At 47.1% G+C, this 26,091-nt stretch overlaps 3 protein-coding genes across 11 annotated transcripts in view; 1 reads left to right on the top strand and 2 right to left on the bottom strand.

Annotated features, from left to right (window-relative positions):
* Positions 1–1,725: 1,725 nt before the first annotated feature.
* On the bottom strand, positions 1,726–21,792 carry CMC4 (C-X9-C motif containing 4). Of its 4 annotated transcripts, none has more exons than XM_045029854.1 (3): positions 21,650–21,792; positions 6,212–6,279; positions 1,726–3,562 (listed from the first exon to the last, which is right to left on the bottom strand). In XM_045029854.1, the coding sequence occupies exons 2-3, from the start codon at positions 6,267–6,269 to the stop codon at positions 3,393–3,395; spliced, it is 228 nt and encodes a 75-aa protein (XP_044885789.1). In that variant the 5' UTR covers positions 6,270–6,279; positions 21,650–21,792; the 3' UTR covers positions 1,726–3,392. The 4 variants fall into 4 exon arrangements, with proteins under 4 accessions (XP_044885789.1, XP_044885791.1, XP_044885792.1 ...); XM_045029856.1 differs by having other exon boundaries at positions 21,572–21,704; XM_045029857.1 differs by lacking the exon at positions 21,650–21,792 and adding an exon at positions 21,406–21,533.
* MTCP1 (mature T cell proliferation 1) lies at positions 3,546–21,764 on the bottom strand. 5 transcript variants are annotated; one of them, XR_006582134.1, is made up of 7 exons: positions 21,650–21,712; positions 15,422–15,498; positions 8,089–8,272; positions 7,814–7,984; positions 7,603–7,654; positions 6,212–6,279; positions 3,546–3,562 (listed from the first exon to the last, which is right to left on the bottom strand). XR_006582134.1 is itself a non-coding variant. In XM_045029853.1 (6 exons), the coding sequence occupies exons 3-5, from the start codon at positions 8,206–8,208 to the stop codon at positions 7,607–7,609; spliced, it is 339 nt and encodes a 112-aa protein (XP_044885788.1). In that variant the 5' UTR covers positions 8,209–8,272; positions 15,422–15,498; positions 21,650–21,712; the 3' UTR covers positions 7,382–7,521; positions 7,603–7,606. The 5 variants fall into 5 exon arrangements, 1 of the variants encoding a protein (XP_044885788.1); XR_006582136.1 differs by lacking the exon at positions 21,650–21,712 and adding an exon at positions 21,572–21,603; XR_006582135.1 differs by lacking the exon at positions 15,422–15,498 and having other exon boundaries at positions 21,650–21,764.
* BRCC3 (BRCA1/BRCA2-containing complex subunit 3) overlaps positions 20,996–26,091 on the top strand; it is an 18,030-nt gene continuing 12,934 nt past the window's right edge. The window contains exons 1-2 of one of the 2 annotated variants that reach the window (XM_045029852.1): positions 20,996–21,200; positions 23,139–23,258. In XM_045029852.1, coding sequence (XP_044885787.1) covers positions 21,108–21,200; positions 23,139–23,258 — 213 coding nt within the window. In that variant the 5' untranslated portion in view covers positions 20,996–21,107. Of the gene's footprint in view, positions 21,201–21,932; positions 22,058–23,138; positions 23,259–26,091 lie in introns of those variants that run through there. The other variant, XM_045029850.1, reaches the window with a different exon arrangement.

Here is a 26,091-nt window from a genome sequence, read left to right as displayed (position 1 = left end):
CTGGGGGCTGGGTAAATGTGGACCTCAAAGGTAATTCTCTTAGATAACCCTGGCTTATCTGTTAGTGTTGATCCTTTCCCCAATGGGGCAATTGGTGCAATCTCATTCAGCATGTGCCTAAGGGGTCTTGGATTTCCCTAGCTATTTTGCCCTCCAGGGTAAGAAATCAATGACACCTCTGCAAGCTCGTGCTGTAAGAGCCTCCCTACTAAACAAATGTCAAACTCCATCCAGTCAAGCAAACAGAAGGGAACAAAAAAGTAACTCTTGTCCTAAGGCTTCTGCATTGGACACAATGAAAGGAAACTAAGCAGTCATGGGATGAGAGAGAAGGTCTGCTGGTGGATCATTAACTGCTTGAATGATAGGAAATAAGGGTAGGAATAAATGGTCAGATTTTACAATGGAGAGGTGAACAGCAGGATTCCCCTACAATCTGTGCTGCTCAACACATTCAATGATCTAGAAAGGGGGGTGAACAGTGAAGTGGCAGAGTTTGCAAATGATACAAAATTACTCATAAAACAGCCATACCGGGTCAGAACAAAGGTCCATCTAGCCCAGTATCCTGTCTACTGACAGTGGCCAATGCCAGGTGCCCCAGAGGGAGTGAACCTAACAGGCAATGATCAAATGATCTCTCTCCTGCCATCCATCTCCATCCTCTGACAAACAGAGGCTAGGGACACCATTCCTTATCCATCCTGGCTAATAGCCATTTATGGACTTAGCCACCATGAATTTATCCAGTTCTCTTTTAAACGCTGTTATAGTCCTAGCCTTCACAACCTCCTCAGGTAAGGAGTTCCACAAGTTGACTGTGTGCTGTGTGAAGAAGAACTTCCTTTTATTTGTTTTAAACCTGCTGCCTATTAATTTCATTTGGTGATCCCTAGTGCTTGTATTATGGGAATAAGTAAATAACTTTTCTTTATCCACTTTCTCCACACCACTCATGATTTTATATACCTCTATCATATCCCCCCTTAGTCTCCTCTTTTCCAAGCTGAAGAGTCCTAGCCTCTTTAATCTTTCCTCATATGCGATCCTCTCCAAACCCCTAATCATTTTAGTTGCCCTTCTCTGAACCTTTTCTAATGCCAGTATATCTTTTTTGAGATGAGGAAACCACATCTGTACGCAGGATAGCTAAGGCCAAAGCAGATGGCAAGGAGTTACAAAGGGATCTCACAAAACTGACAGATGAACTTTTACGTTAATACAAAGTAATATACATGGTGGGTTCTAAATTAGCTATTACTGTCTAAAAAAGAGATCTAGGTGGCACCATTAATAGTTCTCTGAAAACATTTGCTCAATGTGCAGCAGCAGTCAAAAAGGTTATTAGGCAGCATTAGGAAAGGGCTAGAAAGGACAGAAAATGTCTCAATGCCACTACATAAATCCATGGTGCATCCACACCCTCTGTACTGTGTCCAGTTCTGGTAGCCCCACCGCAAAAAGAATATAGGGGAACTGGAAAGGGTTTAGAGAAGGGCAACAATGATGATCAAAGATGAGGAGGACAAAAATGTTCAGCTTAGAGATGACTAAGGGTGGATTAGATAGAGGGCTATGCAAAAAGTGAATAGATAAGTGTTATTTACCCTTACAAAGACCAGGGGTTAGCTGACAAAATTAACATGCAGTAGATCTAATACAAACAAGGAAGTACTTTTTCACACAGTGCAGTTAATCTGTGGAACTCATCACCATGGGATGTTGCGATGGCCGAAAGTATAACTTGGTTCACAAAAGAACTGGATAAGTCTATCACTGGGTATTAGCCAAAATGGTCAGGGCTAGAACCCCATGCTTGGGACAAAGCTGGGAGTGGAAGACACTCCATTACTGACCTGTTGTACACCCTCCCCAAAAGTTCTGGTACGGCCACTGTCAAGAGACAGGATATTGGGTAAGAGGAATCATAGTCTGACCCCGTAGGGCAGTTATGATGTCCTTAAGGCAAAGTTGTCGCTGTAAAAAACTTTAGCCAGCCCTTTGTGCATTGCTGCAACTTCTCTTTGAATGGGAAATGAGGTAAATATGAAAAAGGGCTTCAAAGCCACTTCACTACTTTCCTAGCTCTTAATCAAAACAAGATCCTAGGTTACTCCTGTGACAAAATTAATTTATTATTACAGGCTCAGGATATAAAAAATCCAAACAGCTTCCAAATATTTGCAGGTGGGGGCCTTAATCATGAAATCAGCCAATCTGCCTGACCATGTGAGAGAAAAGGTTATGCTCTAACCAGACAACAGAATAAATACCCCTAATGAGAACTCATATTCCAGTCATTTATTTTGTATCATGGTATTTAGAATACAAGACACAAATGGATCTGTCACATGTGCTTTGATATAGCTGCCTATTATGTTGAGTAACTGCAGTGGTCTGTTATTGTTCATAAAAACCTATATTTCAAAACTAAGTTGTGCTTGATAGTGTAATGCTCACCCTGAAGTGCACAGTTGATTAGGCTTTGTATGACAGAATTGTGTGTAAAGGGGCATTGTAGTCTCACAAATTCATTGCATGTCATATTGCTTAGAGATGTTCAGTCATACAAGATGACTGCTGCTCTCAACATTGTAAAAATCCATTTTATACCAACACCTCGGTTTTCCATAAATACGGCTTTAAAAGATTCTCTTCCTTTAGCACTCCCTGAAATAAAATGCTTCTGCTGCATCTTTAAGGTCATACAAATACTATTGTGCAATGTGGTCCAATTAATCATTAATCCAATACCCCATTGCAGAACTGAGGAAACAGGCACCTTGGTGAAGTGACTTATGGTCACAGAGGAACTGTGGCAGAGCTGGGAATAAACCCCAGAGCTGACTCCCATTCTTGCTTTAAACACTAGAAAAGCAGATCACATCTTTGGGAAACTATGGCTCAATGATAGGAATATTTCCGCTACTCAGAGATGGTCTTGCTTAATGCATCAAATTCAATAGACTCTCCTTGAACTTATTTCCTGTACGTCCTATGCCAGAAGGCTGAAGAAATGTTATATTTTACCCTCAAATTCTTATTGAGAATGGATTACTGAGTACATTAAGCATCAGAAACAAACTGTGTTTAGAGAGAAGTAATACACTCTAAGTCACAATAGTTTGGGATAGAAAACAGACTCCTTTGAACAGCCCATCCATTGTATTGCATTTTACATTTGGTGCACAGGACATTTTATTCTAAGGATTCTTCTCTGGCTTCCTTATCAGTCTGAATAATATGTTATTTTAACAGTTTTATTCCTCGAGGTGGCCTCCACTCCAGCCTGAATCTCATGGTTTAGCTCTGAAGGTTTATTATTTGCCACTTGCACGCTACTTTGTCTGAGGAGAAGGCCACGCTCCATAACCTCCTGGAGCTGCAGCCTGTTACTGTGGTGCTGCATGAAGCCCATTTGAAGCTGCTTTAAGCTTCTCCCTCTCTCCTTCCTCTTTCTCAAACCCCGAACAACAGATGGATCTGCCCTTGGGGTACTGGGCGCAGCATCTTCGCATCTCTTGGAGCACAGCCTCACATCTAGCCTCCTGGTAGTTGTTGGCTGTAAAATAAAAGAAGGGAGATGCTAATCCTGCACTAGAGAGCAAGCTGCATGAAAAAGGGGGTTCATCTAACCCAGTTAAGTTCTTGTACATTGTGGATCGAGCTTGATACTCTTGTGGCCACTTCCCCATCCCATTCCACACCCCTGCTCTGCAATAGCTATTAGTTCTGGGGAAATGGTGTTAAGGAGATGAGGTGCAAATAACTCGCTTTAATGATGGGTTGCATCTACCACTGCTAGGTGGAGAACTTCACACTTATTAACAAATCTTCACTGATTGCCTACCCTGCAACCCCTGTTCTCTCTAGCTGGGTTTGGACTTCGGTTCTGTTGTCCCACGGATTTATTCCCCATCCAATTCTGAGGTCACCTGTACAGACGCTCCCCAGGTTATGCAAACCCGATTTAAGGAAATCTGGACCTACAGAAAAAGTTCCATAAGTTCCGTAAGCTTTTTTTTGCATAATTGTCAGAGATTCATTCCTGACTTATGCAAAATTCAACTTACATAAGGTGTTCCAGAACGGAACGCTTGCGTAAGCTGGAGAGCTTCTATAAATGATTAGAGCTGAATTTAAACCTTAGACACAAGATGAAGAACATAGTGCAAATGCAGAGAGAGATGATGCATGGTTTGTTTTTTTCACTCAAGTTAGTCAAAGAGGCCTTTGGGCTCCATAAGAGGGGCCAGGGATGGGTTGCAACCAGCAAGAATCATTTCTTGGGGGCAGGCAGAGAGCTCTGCAGAGCAGCATAAGGCCCCCTGCTCCCTTTCCTGTGTGAAATACCTCTTCTCACAGTGCCTCAATTAGCTCAAAGGAGCTGAGACTAGGAATAAGCAACTTTCTAGTGGATGTCAACCCACACAGCTCTCTCCTTCCCTTCCCAGTGCCTACAGCACCCCAGGTTTTAAGAACCAGCGATAGCTGTGGCACTCATTGAAGCCATAGTGCTCCAGGGTGCTAAGTCTTCTCAAGCTCTGCAGAACATGTTACTTGTCCAACGCCACCCTTAATCTTTACTTTCTGAAACTGACACTCGGCTCAGCAGCACAGCTTGTTCAGTGCTGTAACATCCCAAAACACTTTGCAGGGCAGACCACCATCTTCAAAGAATGTGAGGATTTTGAGGGAGGTAGCCCCTAGCAAGACTGAGCAGCTATTGCTGCAGGTGGAACAGTGGTGCTAGCTAATAAAGTCTCTGTCTGCAGGAAGCTTTCCTGGCCAGAGGGTTTGGTGACAACGCTGGGGTTACCTACCTCCCCCTATAAAGTAGGCTTGAAAGGACTAGATTTTTATTGGTAAATGTCACTAAACGTCAGTTTCACCCTACACACACAAACTGACGCATCCAATCGATAATCATCAAAATTTCCAGATCGGCAAGTAAGAAAAATGCTGCTTTAGAACTTACTAGAGTTTGATTTAAGGATATTTACCTTGTATATATTGTCAATTTATCTTTTCGAATTTCAACACTGACTGTCATTAAATCACTGACCCTGACTCCCCGATTTCCTGTAATTGTGATATTTAAATGGATAAAAATAAAAAATGTTTAAACCCCAAAATTTTGTGCAATTTTGAAAATATAGTTACAAATTGAAAAAAAAAATGAAAATTATTCATTGAAATTATAAAACAATGAAACTAATTCTGCCAAGCCTAGTTAAAAGATTGTGCTGCCCAAACAGGCACTGCTATTATCTTTCTCCCAAGTTTTTTGAAGACTAAAAAGGAGCAAACAGTGACCCAATGAGAGACTAATAAAGAGCAGCTTGGGGATTCCAGAACAGGCATTAGAATCTTTCCAGGGGAAGAGCAACCCTGTCTGGTTTACATCCTGCCAGGGTAACCCCAACTAGAGCCCAGGATCATGATCTAGCCTGGGAGCGACACAGGCCTCCTGTTGTGTCACCTGTACATCTCACTGTGCGTAAACAGGAGCTGTAGAGACTAAAGGAGGGTACGTTGCTCCTGGTGCTTTCCCTGACCAGTGAGCATCCCTTTTAGGTTAGCTGGAATGAGTCCAGGCCAATTAGCTCTCATTCATATCCCAGCCCCTCTCAGCCACTGGGAAAGCAAGGAGGCTGATGAATCTAGGCTTAATGAGGACGACACCTACAGCTTAGCAGCATCTCTCCATAGACAGCCTCTTGTGGTTTCCCCTAGAGGCTGCAGACATACATGGAATAGGGGAGGGAAGACAGAGTGAAACCCTGGGCCTCGGCAAGAACAATTCACGGGAGAGAACCCGCACACCCACCCGGGATTTTCCAAGATGAGTGATCTGTGGCTCATTTTACTACGTGTGAGTAACGTGACCATCCAAAATTCAGGTTAATGCAAACTTTACCCCATACTACACCACCACTGCCTCTCCTATATATCTATCTCCAGACACACAAATAAGTACTATCCTTTATTATAACAAACTCTTTGTCGTACAGTATTGGAGTTTAGTTACATCAAATCAAATGCAATGTGGTGATATTAAAATCTGATTTTACAACTACATTACATTTGCAACTAAGTCATTTTTTGTCCTTGCCTTATTCCTCTTGCTAGGAAGAAAGGAGGATGGGGTTAAATTTCAAAACAAAACAAAACAAAAAAGACACCAAAAAGAGAACATTGCACATGGTACCTTGCAAGCATTTCTGTATTTCACAGGCTTGTTTCTGGCAGGGATCCTTCTGGGGCATATCCACAGAACTAGAATGATAGGAAAATGTTACTATACAAACAGTGGGGTTTGGGTTTTCTCTAGGGGCTGGGCAAGGCACTAGAGAGACCCTAGGGAGCTCACATTTTCCCTGCTCATACACCCTCATCACAATGGACAACTGGATGGGTCCCCATTCAAAGCCAGTCTCATGCTGCTTTAGGGTCACTGTGACACACAAAGAATCCCTTATCCCCACAATCTGACCACAGAGCCTTCCCCCCTTTCCTGTCCTCCATTGGCCCAGGGAGCAACAATGCTTTAAACACCCTAGGATATCACTGGGGACAGCTAAAGTTAGGCAAGGAATGAAAAGTGGATGATGGGTATCTTGAAGGGTTCATCTTGTCAAACCTGAAGATCTCTTCCTAGTCAAATCTAGTTCTTTTTCCATTTGGCAATTAGTGAACTCTCACCCACGCTGAATCTGAATGATGCTTAAATGAACATGGTTGTTTTAGTTTAACAGTTCAATTCAGGTAGAGCTTATTATGCTCAAATATCTTTTGATGTACCAACATTGCTGGGGGGAGAGGCGCTGCTAGGGAAACAGCATTTGTCATATAACTACCTCTCGAGAGGAATTTATAAATAAAAGCATATTTTTGTGGTCCTAAAAAAGAATTACTTTTTTAAATAAAATGTCTTGGTGATCGGTAGATTAAAACAACCTAGCAAAAAATGCAGCAGATGACCCTATCAGACTCAAACCTTTTTAAGATAGGGTTTTTGACACACAATTTGACCTATTGTCATGACACTTTGAGATCAAAAGGAAAGCAGAGGTGGATGGGATTAGTAGTTGGATGGAAGACTCCAAAGAAAATGCAGATGCTGCAGGAAGTGGCATTGGGGTATCATTCTTCCCTCTGAGCCACCATTAAGCCAAAGTCCCCACACAGTGCTAGGAGATGCTGATGTACTGTCTTGTGGATAGGATATGAAACAGACATTCTGACCATGGTCATTAACAATCCTATGGCACTTTTCAAAACAGATGGGGTATTAGCCCCAGTATCCTGGCCAAACTCCAGTCAGGGAAATTACATTCTGCCTACCTAAAACTGCCCCTTGCAGTTTCAACTGGACATGATACTCTTCTTCACTGCCTGTCCTAAACTCTTGTGTGGTGCTGCTGTGTGCTGTTAAACAGCTGCCACCTCCCACCTCTGAGGTGGGAGAATCATATATTGTACAAAACAAACAGGGACATCTTCCTAGAGGCACCGCTCCTGAAAGACAAAAATTCATATTAAAGGACCACTACATATAGTTAAAGAAGAGTAAGAAAGAGAGGAAATGGTGACACTTACCAGGTTAATCACCGGGCATGAGTCTAAGCAGCAGCTCCTCAATTCCCCCGATCTGTAAATTACAAGGAAAAGTTCAGTACACCTAAACCACTGTGGCAAAGAGCTAATATACCTCAATAATAATATTTCTTTGCCCTTCTACAGCATCTTTCCTCAGTGATCTCAAATCACTTCACAAACATGAATGACTCAGGTTTGCCACCAGCCTTACCATTAGATGGTGCTGTATCTCCCAAATGCGAGAGTTACTATCCCTGTACTGCTCGCCCTCAGAAAGCTGCCACATGTGAGGCAGTTGCGATGGGGGAAGTTGGCTGGGTCGCAGTGCCTCACCCAGGGGGACCCGAACTCGTTGAATCCGGGCCCTCAGGGTACCTGCCTCCTACGGGAAAGTACACAAGAGAAGAACAGTCAGTTATTAGCAGTGCAGTAAAGACATCCACAATGTCAGAACTATGATCACTGAGAAGCTTGAAAGTCACTTGCCTCTTCCACAGCCACGAGCCATGTTTTACGGCGTTCATCACAGTAGACGCCTACCCGTCGCACCCACAGATGGATGGGTGGAGCACCGGCGTCCCCTCCTTCTGCCATTCCCTCAACCATTTATGACACTCCCACTAGGCATGCAGCATCAACACACAGGACACACGCATGTTTCCCCTCAGCTCTGAACAAATTCATGGAGCAAACTGTTAGACCTGAAAACTACCTGGTTTCAACGGCGCCATCGTGTGCTCACAAAAAGAGTTACTAGCAACATACCCAAAAGTCAATTCAGGAAACTAACAAGATATCCAAATGTCATGAGATGCTCCTACTTTGGAGCATATGTGGCTGTATATAGCTTGTAAGGCATTTTGGGATCCTTTGGGATGAAAGTGCTATATAACCATCATTACATCCCTTTACAATCGGCATTACTTATTCCATTAACAGTTCTAATTAAGAAACAGGCTTTGTGCAAACAATACATTATTTTACAAAGTGCCTTTAAACAAGAGTCCAGAGCCAATGATGCTCATGCTCCCAAAGGCAGGACTGGCAACCAACAAGAAGTGAAAGTAGTTTAGAAAGAACCAAAGTCATTCCAGAAACAATCCTGCCTATGCAGCATACAGCTCTGCACGTCTGATTATCTCATACTTGGCACTTGCAGTGCAGCCATGCTGAATCATCAGATCTCTTTGAAAGGCTGGGAGAACTGCCCATTCATTTACAAGCTTCTTGTCAATAGCCATTACTACTTTGTGCATTTCAGATTTTAGCTGCTAATTGAAGAGTTACTGATACCAGCGAAGGCAACAGAATGTTAGTCACTGAGGTGGCTTTTTCTATTGGGATTCTTCAAATTTATCAGCCCTCTGAAGTCTGGCATAAGCTGACCTTAACATAATGAAGGTCAAGAAAACTACTCTCCTTAGAACTACATGAGGTAACCAAAACAGTGTATTCTTCTTTGAGTGCTTGTTCATGTCCATTCCAATCAGGTGTGTGCGCATGCACATGCATGGTAGTCAGAAGATTTTCCCATAGCAGCATCTGTTGGGTCGGTCTGGGAGCCCCCTGGAGTTGCGCCTTTAGGGCATTCAATATAGAGCCCTGCCGACCCGCCACCCCCTCAGTTCCTTCTTACCACCAGTGACAATTAGCTGGAATTTTCCTGTGCTCTTGTCTTAGCAAGTGCAGTTAGCAGTCTATATACATAGTTTTCATTAGCTCTGTAGTGTTAATTAAATAGTCAGTAGCCCTTAGTGTTAGATTGTTTTCTTTGGGGGGGGGGAGGAGGGTTCCCCTCCTACACTCTCTCGACACCAGGGCATGCCAGGGTCTCTGGGCTTCAAAGCCTGCGAAGTCTGTGGCACATGTATGCCCAGAAGTGATCCTCACACTTCGTGTTTGAAGCATTTAGGAGAGAACCATCAGAAGGATCGTTGTGCCATCTGCAAGACCTTTCAGCCCAGGGCATTAAAGGATAGAGATCAGCACCTGAAGGTCCTGTTAATGAACCCTGTGCCAAGTTCCTCAGTGCGGAGAGCTCCGGCACTGTCAGCACAAGCACTGGTGCTGAGTTGTTCTTAGTCCTGCTTTGAGCAGGGGGTTGGACTAGATGACCTCCTGAGGTCCCTTCCAACACTGATATTCTATGATTCTAAGGACAAGTACTCATGGTACCGTCCCAGCTCCATTCATGGCTCACATGCCACATGCATGCACCGTTCTCAATTGCCAGTACCGCAGAAGAAGAGGCCAGAGAGCAGTTGTTCTCCCCATTAGGCCTAAGGAGCCAGCCGTTGTGACACCCGAGTTGGGCCACACTACTTCCTCTCCACCACCGGTGATGGTTGCGTCGACTCCTGCCCACGTGAAAGGGCAGTTGAGTCTGGACCCTCCTTGTTCACCGAGGCCAAGCCAGGAGCTGCACCTCCTTTCAACTCCAGAGGCATTCGAGGCAGCCCCAGAATTGCTCCATCTCACGGCAGCATTCTCCCCTCCTAGATTGGACAGGTCACCGGCACTGGTCGCTCCCAGAGCACCTTCAGGGGGAAATCCTGCCATGATGCCCTGCCGATCTCCATCCCCAGTGTGCAATCCCAGCACCAGAACAGACCCAGCAGCTGCGCCGGTCCCTGAGCCCTCAGCACGAACAGTTGACGCCTAGAAATACCGCTCTTCCGTGGTCCTCTTTTTCAGATACCGCAGAGTTGGACTCCTATTGGTCCCGCAGGAGTGTTAACACAGGACCGGCACCCTTACCTGGCACCGTGGCCCATGCAATGGCAGCCCTCGGAGCAATGGCCCTTTTGGACTCCCTGGGCTTTTCATCAAAGCCAAGGTCAGAGCCAAGGGTCACATCCCAGGGCAACATCAGTGGCCTCAGCCATGTTTGTACCCCCGCCAGCACCATTGGCATTGGCAGGATCAGGGATAGCTGCATTGCCACCTGGGGGGAGGGATAGCTCAGTGGTTTGAGCACTGGCCTGCTAAACCCAGGGTTGTGAGTTCAATCCTTAAGGGGGCCATTTAGGGATCTGGGGGAAAAAATCTGTCTGGGGATTAGTCCTGCTTTGAGCAGGGGGTTGGACTAGATGACCTCCTGAGGTCCCTTCCAATCCTGATATTCTATGATTCCCATCACCTCCAGCACTGGCATGGCCTGCACCAGCTCCAGTTGTTTCGGCTCCAATGTCTCCAACACTGACAAGGGCTCTGGCACCGACGACAGGCTCGGCACCGATTACACTTCCAGCACCAGCGTATGCAGTCCTGACACCGAGGGGCATGACCCCATCTGAGTCGGCACCGGCCCAAAAAAATCCAGGTGCCGCGGGACCCTTTGGGTGCAGAAGGAAGGGAGCAGCCACCCCTTATGGGGGTCTCTTCCTTGTCCTCACTGTACAAGGCGCTGGCAGGCCTGGCTACAGCCCCAGCCCTGGAGGACAGCAGGGTTCTACAGCAATTGCTGTGGCAGGTTGCCCAGGGCCTGGGCATTCAGGCAGAGGAGGTAGTAGAGGACGCAGATCCAATGGTAGACATTCTTGCCCCCTCCAGACCTGCACGTATCGCCTTGCCTTTTATAAAGATCATCTCTGACACCACAAAAACTTTGTGGCAGACCCCAGCCTCATTGCCCCCTACAGCTAAGCACAATGAAAGGTGCTACTTTGTGCCATCCAGGGGCTACGAGCATTTGTATGCCTATCCCCCACCTGACTCTCTCATTATTGATGCTGCCAACTAACGTGAATGCCAGGGCTTCCACGGACCCTCCCCAAAGAAATCAGGAGGCAAAACGACTTTACCTTTACCTGTCAGCAGGTACTGCTACAACACATTCGGGACAATGGCGAAATTTGCGGAGCTGATGCTGCAGGACTCCCGTGCCGAGTTTTCGGCTCTGGTGAAGGAAGGGAAGCTCATTTCACGAGCTTCGCTACAAGCCGCACTGGATGGCACAGATGCAGCTATGGGCATAGCCATGACACAGGGCTTCTGGCTCCAGGTCTCGGGCCTGCCATATGAGATCCAATAGACTATTCAGGACCTCCCATTCGAGGATTCGGCTCTCTTTTCCGAGAAAACAGACAAAAGGCTGCGTAGCCAAAAGGACTCAAGAACCACTCTCAAATCATTGGGCCTCCATACTCCCGCTACACAGCAGAAGCATTTTAGACTACAACCTTCCCCGTGCTTCTACCAGCAGAACCATCAGGATGGTACCAAGAGGAGGAACAGGAGTGGCAGGAAAAGGCCACACCAGTCATCAGGCCAGGGCTCTGGCCAATCCAAGCCACCGTCCGGCCCAAAACAGGCCTCCTGAAGTGCAGTTGAGGACAGCACACCAGCACAAAAACTGGATCTACCCCGCCTTACCTTTTTGTCCCGACTGTCCCCTTTCTACTGTTCTTGGTCCCGTATCACTTCAGACTGCTGAGAGCTCCGCACAGTAGAGAGGGGATATTCCATCCTATTCTGTACCCTCCCGCCCTTCCACCATCCTTCAATGTCCCTTCATTAGATCCAAAAGACCGGTATGCCACCCTCAACTTGAAGGATGCATACTTTCACATAATAACAACTCAGTCCGACAGAAAATACCTCAGGTTTGTGGTGAACAACACCTACTACCAGTTCACAGTCCTCCCATTCAGCCTGTCAGCCACACCTCGTATTCACCAAGTGCATGGCAGTCGTGGCCACGTTCCTCCACGGGCAACAGGTACAGGTCAAGGGCCAATCCAGGACTCAAGTAGAAATGCAGTTCATCTTCATAAGAGCTTCTTTCGATGAAGTGGGCCTGCTACTGAACAAGGGGAAATCAACGCTGTCCCCAGTTCAGATGACAGAATTTATAGGGATGGTACTGTAATCAACATACGCCCTGGATTTCAAGCCCTGGGTGACATTATTCGAGGTCTCAGACAGTGTCCCACCACCACAGCATGGAACTGCCTAAAACTTCTAGGACACATGGTAGCTTGTACCTACGTAGTTCAGCATGCCAGACTTCGACCGCTTCAGTCATGGCTGGTGTCAGTGTATCGGCCAGCCCGGGTCAGTTTGGACAGGACTGTAACCCTGCCTCGCCTGGTACTTGACTCCCTCCTGTGGTGGCTCGACCCACAGGTAGTATGTGCAGGGGTCCCTTTGACCAGCCCTCAGCCATCCCTCTCGCTAGTGACGGACACTTCAGACTTGGGTTGGAGGGCACATTTGGGCCTCAGAACCCAAGGCCTCTGGTCTCAGGCAGATCTTGCTCTCCACATCAATGTCAGAGAGCTGTACGTCTGGCATGCCAGAGACTTTCCGAGCACACCTAGAAGGGAGATGTCTGTCATGACTGATACACAACACCGTGGCGATGTTTTATATCAACAAATGGCGGTGCACGCTCCTCTCCCCTGTGCCAGGAAGTCCTCATGCTGTGGGACTTCTGTGCAGAACACTCGATACACCTGCAAGCATCTTACCTCCCTGGAGTACAGAATGAGTTGGCGGATCATCTCAGCAGGTCATTCCACAACCATGAGTGGTCCCTTCGCCCGGAAATCCTGAACTCAATTTTCCATCAGTGGGATTTTCCCCAGATAGATCTGTTCTCCACACAACACAACAGGAAGTGTCAGCGGTTTTGCTCCTTCCTGAATCACAGCCCAGCATCCATCACGGATGTGTTCCTCCTCCCACGGGGAGGCCATCTCCTATACGCATTCCCGCCCATCCCTCTGGTTCACAAGGTGGTCCTCAAGATATGGAGGGAAGAAACTTCAGTGATTCTGATAGCTCCAGCCTGGCCCCGCCAACACCGTACACATCACTCCTAAAAATGTCCATGGAAGCTCCAGTCACTTTGCCGCTCTTCCCAGACTTACTAACTTAGGATCATGGGGGTCTCCAACATCTGAACCTAGAGTTGCTGCACTTGATGGTGTGGAAGCTCCATGCTTGAGCCCAATGGAGCTCTCCTACTCAGACTTGGTTAGGCAAGTCCTCCTGGGCAGTAGAAAGCCCACCAGGGCCACCTACCTTGCTAAGTGGAAGAGATTTTCAATCTGGTCAGCGCAGCATCATTCACCCCTGACGCTTGCCTCTGTGCAATTTATATTAGACTATCTCCTCCATCTCAAGCAGTAGGGGCTGTCCATGTCGTCAATAAGGGTTCACTTGGCCACCATCTCTGCCTTTCATCTAGGTGCAGAGGGCCATTTGGTCAGCCGTTTCCTTAAAGGGCTCAGCAGGCTATACCTGCATTTCTGGCAGCCTGTCCCAGCTTGGGACCTCAATCTGGTCCTTTCCAGACTCATGGGACCGCCCTTTGAACCTTTGGCGACATGCTCCCTGCTCCATCTCTCATATAAGATAGCATTTCTGGTAGCAATAACCTCAGCCTCAACCCCCTTATACTGTGTTCCATAAGGACAAGGTCCAGCTCAGACCTCACCCGGCTTTCCTCCCGAAGGTTGCTTCCCAGTTTCACATCAACCAGGATATCTTCCACCGGTATTCTATACTAAGCCACACTCAAGTGGCAGGCAGGGCCGGCTCCAGGCACCAGCGAAGGAAGCAGGTGCCTGGGGCAGCCAATAGAAAAGAGTGGAACTCTGTCTGTTATTGGGGTGACACGTCCGGCACTTTGGCGCTCCATTTTAGTCTTTGGCGGAAATTCGGCTGCGGGTCCTTCACTCTGTCTTTTCATCTTCGGCGGCACTTCTGCAGCAGCTCAATTTTTTTTTTCCGCTGCTTGGGGTGGCAAAAAAGCTGGAGCCGGCCCTGGCGGCAGGGGGAAAAGACTTCACTCATTGGATGTCCACAGAGCACTAGCCTTCTACATTGAGAGAATGAAACCGTTCCGAAACTCGGTGCAGTTATTCATGGCAGTGGCAGACAGAATGAAATGTCTTCCTGTCTCTTCCCAATGGATTTTGTCATGGATCACGTCCTGCATCCGGGAGTGCTACAACCTGGCAGGAGTACTTGCTCCTTCCATCACTGTGCATTCCACCAGGGGTCAGGCCTCTTCAACAGGGTTCCTGGTGCAGGTTCCCACCCAGGAAATCTGCAGAGCAGCAACATGGTCCTCCATTTACACTTTCATCATGCACTACGCAATCACCGAACAGACCAGAGATGATGTGGCTTTTGGAAGAGTGGTGCTCCAATCAGTGGACAACTCCGACCTCACCTCCTGAATCTGGGCGTGAGAGTCATCTGATTGAAATGGACATGAACACACACACTCGAAGAAAAAATGGTTATTCGCCTTCTTGTAACTGTTGTTCTTCAAGATGTGTTGTTCGTGTCCATTCCTCCTACCCCTCTGTTGGAGTAGCTGGCAAGAAGGAACTGAGGGGGTGGCAGGTCAGCAGGGCTCTATATTGAGCGCTATGAAGGTGCAACTCCAAGGGGTGCCCAGACTGACCCGACTGATGCTGCTAGGGGAAAAATCTTCCGGCTACCGTGCACGTGCATGCACACACACCTGATTGGAATGGACGTGAACAACATCTCAAAGAACAACAGTTACAAGAAGGTGAGTAACCATTTTTTCTTAGTTCTATCTTTAACGTGGAGTAAAAGAATTAAGACCTAATCAGTATAAGGTCTACCTGCTATAGACCAGAAGCAATATCCCAGTGAAATACAGTGATCTCATCCAGAAAACTTGTGGATGTATAAGGCAAACATTGCATGCAAGTAATCAAATCTGGGTACAAAAACAGGAGGAGAGTTCAGGGAGAGAGAAAAATTATTAACTGCCTCAGTGCAATATACACAGGGAAAATACACTCCCTTGCTATCCTATACACCTCGGACATACCAAATAATGAATTGGAACACTGGCATTTCAAGGAAATCAGCACTGAAGTCATTCAACACGAGGCTTTCTGGAACGATCTGTAAAGGATAAGGTGACATTTCTATTGCACCGTTCATTCTGGAAGATCCCAAAGTGCTTTACAGACTTGAATTGATTCTCAAACTATGCATAGGAGTCACTTTATCCAACACCGATATGTGGAAACCATCACTGTACACCTTAAGTGAGCAGAACGTAATTACCCAAGTTGGAATTTGGCCAGGATACTGCCCTACTCCATGGACTCCATAATGATCATGAATGCTCAAGATCTTGATTTTATATGTCATTTGAAAGACAGAACTTCCAATAGCACAGTTCCCCCCAACACCACATTGGAGCATCAGTTCAGTTCCGCACTGGCTGACACCTATTGGATCACCAACTCTACTTCCTACAGCACCCAGGTTTTCCTTAGTGGTCTATCATCCAGGTACTGACCCAGTTTGATCTTGTTTAGCTAAATCTAACAGGATCACAGCACAGGGTGGTGTGACTGTAACATCTCCCACAAAGTCTACAAATACTATTAGATTATGCTTGGATTAGAAAAATACAGATGTATATTTATTTGGTATGAATGTGGTGCTAGTGAAAGGTACAGCATGAGCAGCAGCTGTGCAAGTTTCCATTTTAGTCTGGGAGTGTAATGTAGTAAAATCTCATTCTGTGGGCAAGTTAGTGACAGCAAAATGCCAGTTGATTCATAAAAATCTACAGAATCATAATTTCAATGGTATCCTCTGCGACAGGCGGGAAGTCGCATCCTCCTCCCCCTAGCTCCAGGTCCTCCAGTCGGTGGAAATTTTGATAACAGGGTAATGTTGGAAATGGGTTGAGATGGGTATCACTCGAAAGCCCGTTCTCTCACAAATATAATGGTATCCAACATGACAAACCTAGAACAATTATATTTGAGAAAATGCTTAAAAATCAACTTTATTTAATTATACTTCAACGCAGGAATGCAATGCTTACATTAAAAAAAAAAAAGACATTGATCTTTGGTAATCCTAGAGAAGTTAGCCTTGACTTGTAGGATTGAAAACATTTATTCAGCAAAATCACCATCCATGTCATCTCGGTCTAGGCCACCACTGCTAGACATGCTGTCACACTGATCTTTGTCCACGCCACACTCGCGCATCTCCATACAAGACAGGCTGATGGCCAAACATTTACAGAGTGAGCATCTGGTATTTGCAGATGAGCATTTGATTAGCTGAAGGATTAATTCAGGAGTATATGGTATTTCACACATAACAAGACTCATCCATAGGGAGAATAGTTTTGGATGTGTTCAATCATCCTGGAGCCGTTCCATTGCTCGATAATTTGCCCTGGTGTTAGCAGGTATAAATGCACCCCTTGTCAGTGGCAATTTTTCTCCATTTGTCTGCTTCTTGGAAAACATCCATCTATGTAGCTCTGTGAGTGTTGTCATGTTGGTCTTAAAATGATACACTCAGCATACAAATGCCTCCAGTGCATTTATGACCTCATCAGTGACACTTTCAGCCATTCCGAGTACCTGAAGAGTGAGGAAAGTCTCTGGAGGCTGAATCAAATGCCTTCCAGTAAGATAATTTGGTCTTTCCAGTCAATCTTCCATTGTGACATTGGAGAAGTTTGTGGAGTCAATTATTTTGTATTGGACAGTTGTAATACCATGGAGTGTCTTCTTCCTGGTACTATTTTTCATTGCTTTCTCTGCATACATATCAAATGCAAGGTGGACTTTGTCATACATCCAGTATTTTCTCTGTAACCTCATAATGAAGTGTTCAGCCAAATCTTGGCAGGTATTAACAGTTTCTAGTTTGTTGAGAGCATATATCTCAACCATAGCATCTATGATTGCTATGTTGAAAGGCCTTTGCTGGTATAAGGTCCCAGTCACATTGTTAATAGGTGGTGGCTTAGGAACACAATGGAAGATGTGCATTAGTTTGCTTTTCGCCTGGCACATATACATTGTTCTATCACATTCAAACATCAATTTTGGTACCACAGAGAACTTGTACTTTTCCAAAGTCTCACATATCAACATCATTTTGAGATCTGGACACAACCAGGAGAAGAGCAAACAATGTCCTATGTGTGGTTAACTCAGCAATTGTCCCTGCCACCTTCCCTCTGACTTTCTCTCTTATATAAGAGCACAGCTTTAGTCTGTTCTTCTTGACTGGAGCCCATAGATTGAAAGAGCCTGGAATAATTCTTTGGATTTTAAAGGTTTCATACAAATCATGACTAGAAGTATGCATTTGACTGACATCTTCAGTTATCTCATCACTGAAGATTGTTTTTATCATAATATTAATGCGCTCTGGCCCAAACAGGTTGCCATCCTGTAGCATTAAAATTGCCCCTTCTTGGCATATAACTGCACCTAATGAATTTAGATGGAGCTTGGCTTTTTCTGGGGAAGTCATCCGAGACATGCTTAATGTTTCATTCAAAACTTGATGGATGGAGTTCTGGATTTGTCAGGAAAAACTGTGAAAGAGCCTTTGGATACTGTATTATGCCCACTCTATCCCCCTTCACTTTTGTTGCTCTGTTTTTATGTTCTAGGGCAGTGGTTCCCAAACTTGTTCCGCCGCTTGTGCAGGGAAAGCCCCTGGCGGGCTGGGCCGGTTTGTTTACCTGCCGTGTCCGCAGGTTCAGCCGATCGCAGCCACAAACCATGGCCACTGGGAGCCGCAATCGGCTGAACCTGCAGATGTGGCAGGAACACAAACCGGCCCAGCCTGCCAGGGGCTTTCCCCGCTGTTCTAGGGGTTCATCTGAACCAAGTGCACAGAAGGGAGCTGGCGGCCTTTTAACAACCTAATTTCCCTTTCAAAATTCCTCCATTTTTCTATACCTCTTATTTTAGGGAGGTACCAGGCAATCATCACAATATAGCTGGTTAAATCTAAAGCAAAGAAGTATTTAACAAAGTCTTCCAGTGCTGCGAGGTACAAATGCCAATTAGCAGTCCTGACAGATCAAATAAAGAACAGCAAAGACTCGCCCACAGATGGCACTCATCCTGGCATCTTCAACATTTTCCTGGGTGCTTGATGTACTTTCTCTCCAGCCTTTCCAAATTCAGTTAATGGGAGCACTTCTTATAAGCATGTGAGGTGCCAATGAAGCATTGTGTTTAACCCAGTTCTCCACGGCGGTATTCTCCAAAGATGCAGCTACTAGATGTTACTCTTTATCTCCACACTAATGCCTAAAAATGATCAAGACCAAAGTAAAAACAAGGATTTTGCAATAAATTACTTTGAGATTGTAATTAATTATATACTGTATGTTATGTAACAAAGTGCATACCATTTGCAGATGGATTCCAGTAATTTCTGACTTGATGCTGACATCTTAACCAGTGCCTCATTACAACTCTTTTGGCATAAAAAACAAAGCCGATAGTCGATACAACTGAACTGCTTCTTTTTTGCCAATGATGGCAAATCAACTCGAAGTACTCCTTCCATTTATAATAATCTGTAACATCAAAAAATTAATCAGGTATCCAGTTCTGGCATTAACTGATGACACAGCATGGTCAGTCAAGGGCCATGATTTAGCTTTGTGAGGGCTGCATGTTTGACATGCCTGTGTTCAAGTATAATTTTTAAAAGTTGATTTTTAAACATTTTCTCTAATGTATATCTACACAATTGTTCTAGGTTTGTCATGTTGGGTACCCTTGTGTTTTGTGAAAGAAAGGGCTTTCAAATGATATCCAACTTGACCCATTTCTGATGACAATGTATTATCAAAAAATTCCACCAACTGGAGGACCTGGAGTGGGGTGGGGAGGGGGAGCGAGTCCCCCCGCCATGCGTCAGAGGGTGACACCATTGAAATTATGATCCTGTAGATTTTTATGAATTAAATGACACCTGCCTTACCTTTCTATCATTAATGTGCCCATAGAATTCCAGATTATTTGCTGACTCAGAAATGTGCTCCAACTCTGTCCTGAATTCCACAGGTGAATTCAGTCCCCATGGCCCACTCAGTCCTGTCCCTCTTGTGTGAGGCTGCCAACAAGATTCCCAGTTAGTGGCAGCTTGGTCTTGAGGACATGGAACTGGAGTAAGAAATATCTTTCTTTAAAAATAAAAAAGCTAACACAGAAGAGAAACATGGATGTGATCTGAAAAAGTAAAGAGCAGGAAGGATCATATCTAAAACCTCGAGAATAACTTGAAGGGAGAAAACATACAAAACTCCTATTCTTGATTATACAGAGAAGGCAATCAAACAGCTTGTAGGAAGCAGCAGCAGAAAGGAGACATGAGGTTACTTACTATTTATTTTACAATATAAGAACTGTTCCTTATTTTCTACACAATGTGGTTTGGCCCCATATTGTTCCATACTCTAAACAGAATCATTATCCAGCCTGAAATTTTCAGAATTAAAGAATCTACCTATTATCATTGATCCTATGTCCTATCAATATGTTTGCAGAGGAGTGCAGGTGTTCAGCCCATCTCAGTATCAGGCTGTTGAAGTTTAAAGGAGTCCTAGGACACCAGTGGCTTTCACGTATAGGCATGAAAATGGTTGGTAGGAGGGCTAGATCGTGTGATAAACATAATTTATTAGCTTTTAAGATTGATTCAATAAATAATTTACAAGGAAAGATGAAGAAATTGTGCTAGCTGCATCTCAGACGATCGCCAGAGCTACAGTTCATTGAGTGCTAAACAGTCTGTGCCCATGTGAAACATTTTGTAGTTGTTAATTGTAGTAAATTGTATTTACTACAAGGGGTCAGGTCAGATTTTCAGAAGAGTTCAGCTACCATTTAGGCACTTTAGTAAGTGGCCAGTTTTTCAAAAGTTTGCAGCATCCTGCACCTCCTATTGTTTTCACTGGAATCTGTTTGGTGCCGATTTAAAAATATGGCCATTTCATTTAGGTGCCTATATGGGAACTGAGCTCATCTGAAAATATAGCCCATCAACCCTAAACCAGCCATACATGCAAGAGCCATGAGTCAGGTGAGCCATTACAACACATTTAACCACTAATTTAACCACTCTCAACTCTACCTGGAGTACTTGCATAGAGCAGAGGCATCTGACAGACACTCAGCTTTCCACTCTGCTCAAATTATTCAGGGATAGAAGAGGTTCACCAATCAGAGAGTTGAGCAGAAGTTAGGAATGGAAGATCTAGGTTTGATGGGATCAGATGAGAGGAAGGCAAATGGAGCACAGCAAGGAAAGAGCAAGGCAGAAATAGGGCATGGTAGCCAAGAAGCAGGAGAGGATGAGCACAGGCAGATATAAAAGGGGGGGAGAGAGAAATTATGGCATTTGAAGGCAAAATGTGTTGCAAATTCACTTGGCATTACTGGCCTCCCCCCATGCAGAACCATCCCCATCAATGCTTTCTAATCATTGTGCAGCCATTTACCAACCCTTGGCCACCAGACTACTGGAGGGCATGAAGCTGAAGTCACAATGAGCATGCAATTCAGGTGCAAAAGGGCTTCACAAGGGGACCCAGTGTGGGACAGACCCTCTCAGGGTATAGCTCACTGATGCCCAAAGGCAACTGAACCCCTTCACCATGAGACTTTAAAATCTACCTTGAAACCTCTGCCAAATTAAGAGTCCCCACTCCCCGCAAGTGAATGAGCCAGGCCTACGGGCGTGGGGGCACTGCACTCCACGCATGTCAGATGAAAACCAGCTGCCCAGCCTTTGTCCACCCTGTTCTGCGCGAGGTAGGGCATGATGGTCACCCAGCGCCCTAGGTGCCAATGGCAAAGCTGCCCCTGTCAGGGCACATTGCCCCGTCCTGCCCCACTACCCCAGCAGGAGTTATTGGGGGGTGCAGTCTCCAATGTCCCCAGGGGCTTGCGAGACCTCTCCTTAGCCTCCCTCCCTGCTCTTCCCCATGGGAGTGGGGGAGCCGATCCCGCTGCATACTGGAGGGCGCGGACCCCACATTCGCCCCCGACTTCCTGTGTCTCACTAAGACATCGGCTGCCTCCTTCCTAGAAATGGCCCAGCCTGGGGGGAGCAGCCAGCTCGGCCCCTGCGGGACGCATGCAGCTGAGGAGACGCCCTGCCCCGCCCCCTCCTAGTGACCTACTTGCAGCCCCCAGCCAGCTAACGGCCATCACCGTGTGCGCCGCTCAAACCCCTCCTCCTGTCCACCCTTCCTCTGTACCTCCTGGGCCCCGGGCGGTTCGGAGACCCAGCGGCCAGCGCACACTGCCCCCGCCCGCGGACTCCGCTCTCCACAGTCCACAGTCCACAGCCCACAGCGGAGGGTTCGAAGGGCCGGAACCGAAGTGCCTCAGCTCAGGCATGTGGCCGGACGCTTCCGACAGCCTGACCGGAAGTTGAACTGCCCCTAGAGAGGGCCATTGGCTGTTGACTTTTCAGACTGCGCTGGGATTGGCCGCGAAGAGCCGGCTCTTACGTGCGGCGTGACCCGCGCTTCCGGGGTGGGTGTGGTGGCGGTGCCAAGATGGCGGTGCAGGCTGTGCACCTGGAGGCGGATGCCTTCCTGGTCTGCCTCAACCACGCGCTGAGCACCGAGAAGGAGGAGGTCATGGGGCTGTGCATCGGGGAGGTACCGGCCGGGCCGCGGGCAAGCGGGCCCCAGAGCCCGGGCGCTGGGTGTGCAGGGGTGTCCCCCCGCGGGTGCCTGGCCACCTCTGCTCCCCATAGGCGAGGGACTGGGTGTGTCCCCCACCCCGGGGATGCCAGCCTGCCCCCCAAAATAGACTAGGGACTGGGTGTGTCCCCTACCCCGGGGAGACAGTTCCAGTGCCTCTGCTCTTGCTAGGGAGAAGGGCAGCCACTGCTAATGCGCCCTAGTAAACACTGGCTCTTTTGGGGGGGCGGTGGCTGTAATATATTGGTTGGGGGACAACATGGACTTGTCAGTGGGGGATGACCCAATGCTAACTGATATATTGTGTATCTTCTGAGTGCAGCATTGACTAGTGTTTGCTTGAGAGCACTAGCATTAATTTGGGGGTGGGGGATGTGCAGAGTCTAGCCAATAAGAGACCATTTCTTCATGTTCCAAGTCAAAGCATCAGGTGAGTGGCCTGCAGGAAAGGGCATGGCTGTGTGTTTTGACTTGATAAGTAGGTTTAGTTTTTGAGCGAGTGGGTGTTGGGTAGGCTTTTCATGCCCTGATTGACCCTAAAAGCGAAATATGCAAAAAAGCATGTAATTAAGTTATATCTTTACACAAAAATAAACTTGCTAAATTCTATCTTCATGGGTGAACCTGATCCTCAGGGAACTGAAGAAATAATCGTAATGACCAAAGCTGGCATAGTTTAGACATGTTCTGCATAAGCATTTCTTGCACAGCTCTGGTAATATGTGCCTCACTCTTGCTCTGGAGCCTACAGCTGGCTACTCTTGTCTTGGCTGTCTTTTCAGTAGTCAGCCACTTGTGCCAATTCAGCTGTGAGATTTTTGTGACACCCTAAACTCGTAGCTTCAAGAATTTTAAATTCCTGGTTTCAGAAGTGAAAACCTAGAATAAGTAACCCACTGAAAAACCTATCACTATGTTTTAAGAGTTCTAAGCTGGAAAACATGCTTTTTTAGTAAAGATGTGATAGCAGCACTGTCATTGAGAAGTTGGTTCACTGAGAGAGATGAGTGATTCTTGCTCCCTCATTTATTATTAGGTCGACACCAGCAGAATTGTTCATATTCATTCTGTGATTATCCTGCGCCGTTCAGATAAGAGGAAGGATCGAGTGGAGATTTCTCCGGAGCAGCTTTCAGCTGCTTCTACTGAAGCAGAGATATCCTTTTACAAAGACTGTAGCCAGAAAGGGCTGTGTTCAGTAGGAAGTTTTATCAACAAGGTTTCTAGACCTCAAACCTGTTTGGTTTCAGTACCCTTGATTTATTGTAGTTAATATAAAGATGCCTACCACTTTTTCACATACTCTGCCTGAGGGTATGTCTACACTACAGGAGTAGTTCGATTTAACTTAGGTCAAATTTGTGGATTCGACCTGATGAATTCGAATTTGTGTATCCACACCAAGGACACTAATTCGAATTTGTGAGTCCACACTAACGGGGCAAGCGTCGACATTGGAAGCGGTGCATTCTGGGCAGCTATCCCACAGTTCCCGCAGTCCCCGCTTCCCATTGGAATGCTGGGTAGAGCCCCCAATGCCTTCTGGGGGAAAAATGTGTCGAGGGTGGTTTTGGGTAACTGTCATCATTCAACCATCACTCCCGCCCTCTCTCCTTGAAAGCGCCGGCGGGAACTCTGTTCGCGCACTTTTCTGGTCAGTGACAGCGCGGACGCCACAGCACTGCGAGCATGGAGCCCGCTGCGATCATCGCTGCACTTATGGCCGTTGTCAACTCCTCGCACCTTATCGAACACCTCTTCCACTGTCAGCTGCTGAGAAATCGGGCGAGGAGGCTCCGGCAGCGCGGTGAGGACGTGAAGTGTCAGAGTGGCAGAGACCTCTCACAAAGCACGGTACGCCGCGCCGTGGAGATCATGGTGGCAATGGGTCACGTTCATGCTATGGGACGGCGATTCTGGGCCCGGGAAACAAGCACGGACTGGTGGGACCGCATAGTGCTTCAGGTCTGGGATGAATCACAGTGGCTGCGAAACTTCAGGATGCGTAAGGGCACTTTCCTTGAACTGTGTGACTTGCTGGCCCCTGCCCTGAAGCGCCAGGACACCCGTATGCGAGCAGCCCTGAGTGTGCAGAAGCGAGTGGCCATAGCCCTCTGGAAACTTGCAACGCCAGACAGCTACCGGTCAGTAGCGAACCACTTTGGCGTGGGCAAAACTACCGTGGGGGTTGCTGTTATGCAAGTAGCCCACGCAATCGTTGACCTACTGCTCTCAAAGGTGGTGACCCTGGGAAACGTCCAGGTCGTCATAGATGGCTTTGCCGCGATGGGATTCCCAAACTGCGGTGGGGCTATAGATGGCACTCACATCCCTATCCTGGGACCGGCCCACCAGGCCAGCCAGTATATTAACCGAAAGGGCTACTTTTCAATGGTGCTGCAAGCACTGGTGGACCATAAGGGACGTTTTACCAACATCTACGTCGGGTGGCCGGGCAAGGTTCATGACGCGCGTGTGTTCAGGAACTCTGGTCTGTTTAGACGCCTGCAGGAAGGTAGTTTCTTTCCGGACCACAAAGTAAGTGTTGGGGATGTGGAGATGCCTACAGTGATCCTCGGGGACCCAGCCTACCCGCTAATGCCCTGGCTCATGAAGCCTTATACAGGCGCCCTGGACAGTGACAAGGAGCTCTTCAACTACCGGCTGAGCAAGTGCAGAATGGTGGTGGAGTGTGCTTTCGGACGTCTCAAGGGGAGATGGAGGAGCTTACTCACTCGCTTGGATCTCAGCGAAACCAATATCCCCATTGTTATTGCAGCTTGCTGTGTGCTCCACAATCTCTGTGAGAGCAAGGGGGAGACCTTTATGGCGGGATGGGAGGTTGAGGCAAATCGCATGGCTGCTGATTACGCTCAGCCAGACACCCGTGCGATTAGAAGAGCCCAGCGGGAAGCGGTGTGCATCCGGGAGGCTTTGAAAGCTAGGTTCCTCAGAGAGCAGGGTAACCTATGACTGTCCAGTCTCTTTACAGAGAAGCTGAACCTGCCCCTGTTTCAGTTCCTATTGTCTATTTTCAGCGGTTACATACCCCGTTCACCAGGTTTCCCCCCTTCCAACAGACGTTTAAAAATAAAGTTATTGGAACATTTTTAATTAACAAAGTTTTCTTTACTAACGAATTCTCGTTCAAGGGTTACAACAGGGACGCAGACTGTGGTGGGTACGGTGTGCAGTGATGTACATACCGCTTCTACACTCGAGGACTGAGAGGCTCCTGCTCCTACAGCGGTCTCTGGGGGTAGGACGGTTACCGGAGGGTGTGCAGGAAGGGGTGGGTTTGCAGGAAGGGGTGAGGGGTGTGTGGGAAGGGTGAGTAGGTGTGGGTGGATGATGGCTCTGGCTGGGGCTCAGGGCATCGGAGAGGTTCATGGCTAGGGTGGAAGGGCATGGTAAGGGCAGCCTGCCTTGCCATTTGTGGATGCCAGGCGCTCGGACCCTGGGGCAACATACACCTCCCAGACTGACCTGGGGCAGCAGACACCTCGCACAGTGACCCGGGTGCCTAGTGACTGCACTCTGTGTGTGACCTGCTGTTGATCCTGCCCCCATGTCTGTACCCTGTTAATGGTGGCTGTCCTATGCAATTAACAAACCCCTCCCCCACCCTTCACACAAAGTCTTCTGCAAAGAAACATGACGGAAACAGTAACGAACAGCAAACTATTTTTAATACTCAACTACACAGTTGGGGGATGAAACTGGGATTTGGGATCGGGTGAGCCAAGAAGGGAAGCAATTCTCATACTTTAGGAAATGAGAGCTGTTTGGTACATGAGCGCTCTGCTGGGGTGGAGTGACAGTTTTCACGGCCCCTAGCGCCCCTCCTTCTTGTGATTTTGGGTGAGCGGGGGACAGGACTTTGTGGCGGGGGAGGGCGGTTGCAGATACAGTTCAGGGGGGCTCTCTGCTCCTGCCTGCGGTCCTGCAGAACATCCACAAGGCGCCGGAGCGTGTCCGTTTGCTCCCTC

The sequence above is a fragment of the Mauremys mutica genome, chromosome 9 (assembly GCF_020497125.1).
Source record: "Mauremys mutica isolate MM-2020 ecotype Southern chromosome 9, ASM2049712v1, whole genome shotgun sequence".
In the NCBI taxonomy this organism is placed as follows: Eukaryota; Metazoa; Chordata; order Testudines; family Geoemydidae; genus Mauremys; species Mauremys mutica.
Note: the sequence above shows the minus strand (reverse complement) of the source record. Positions and strands in the feature narration are given on the sequence as shown.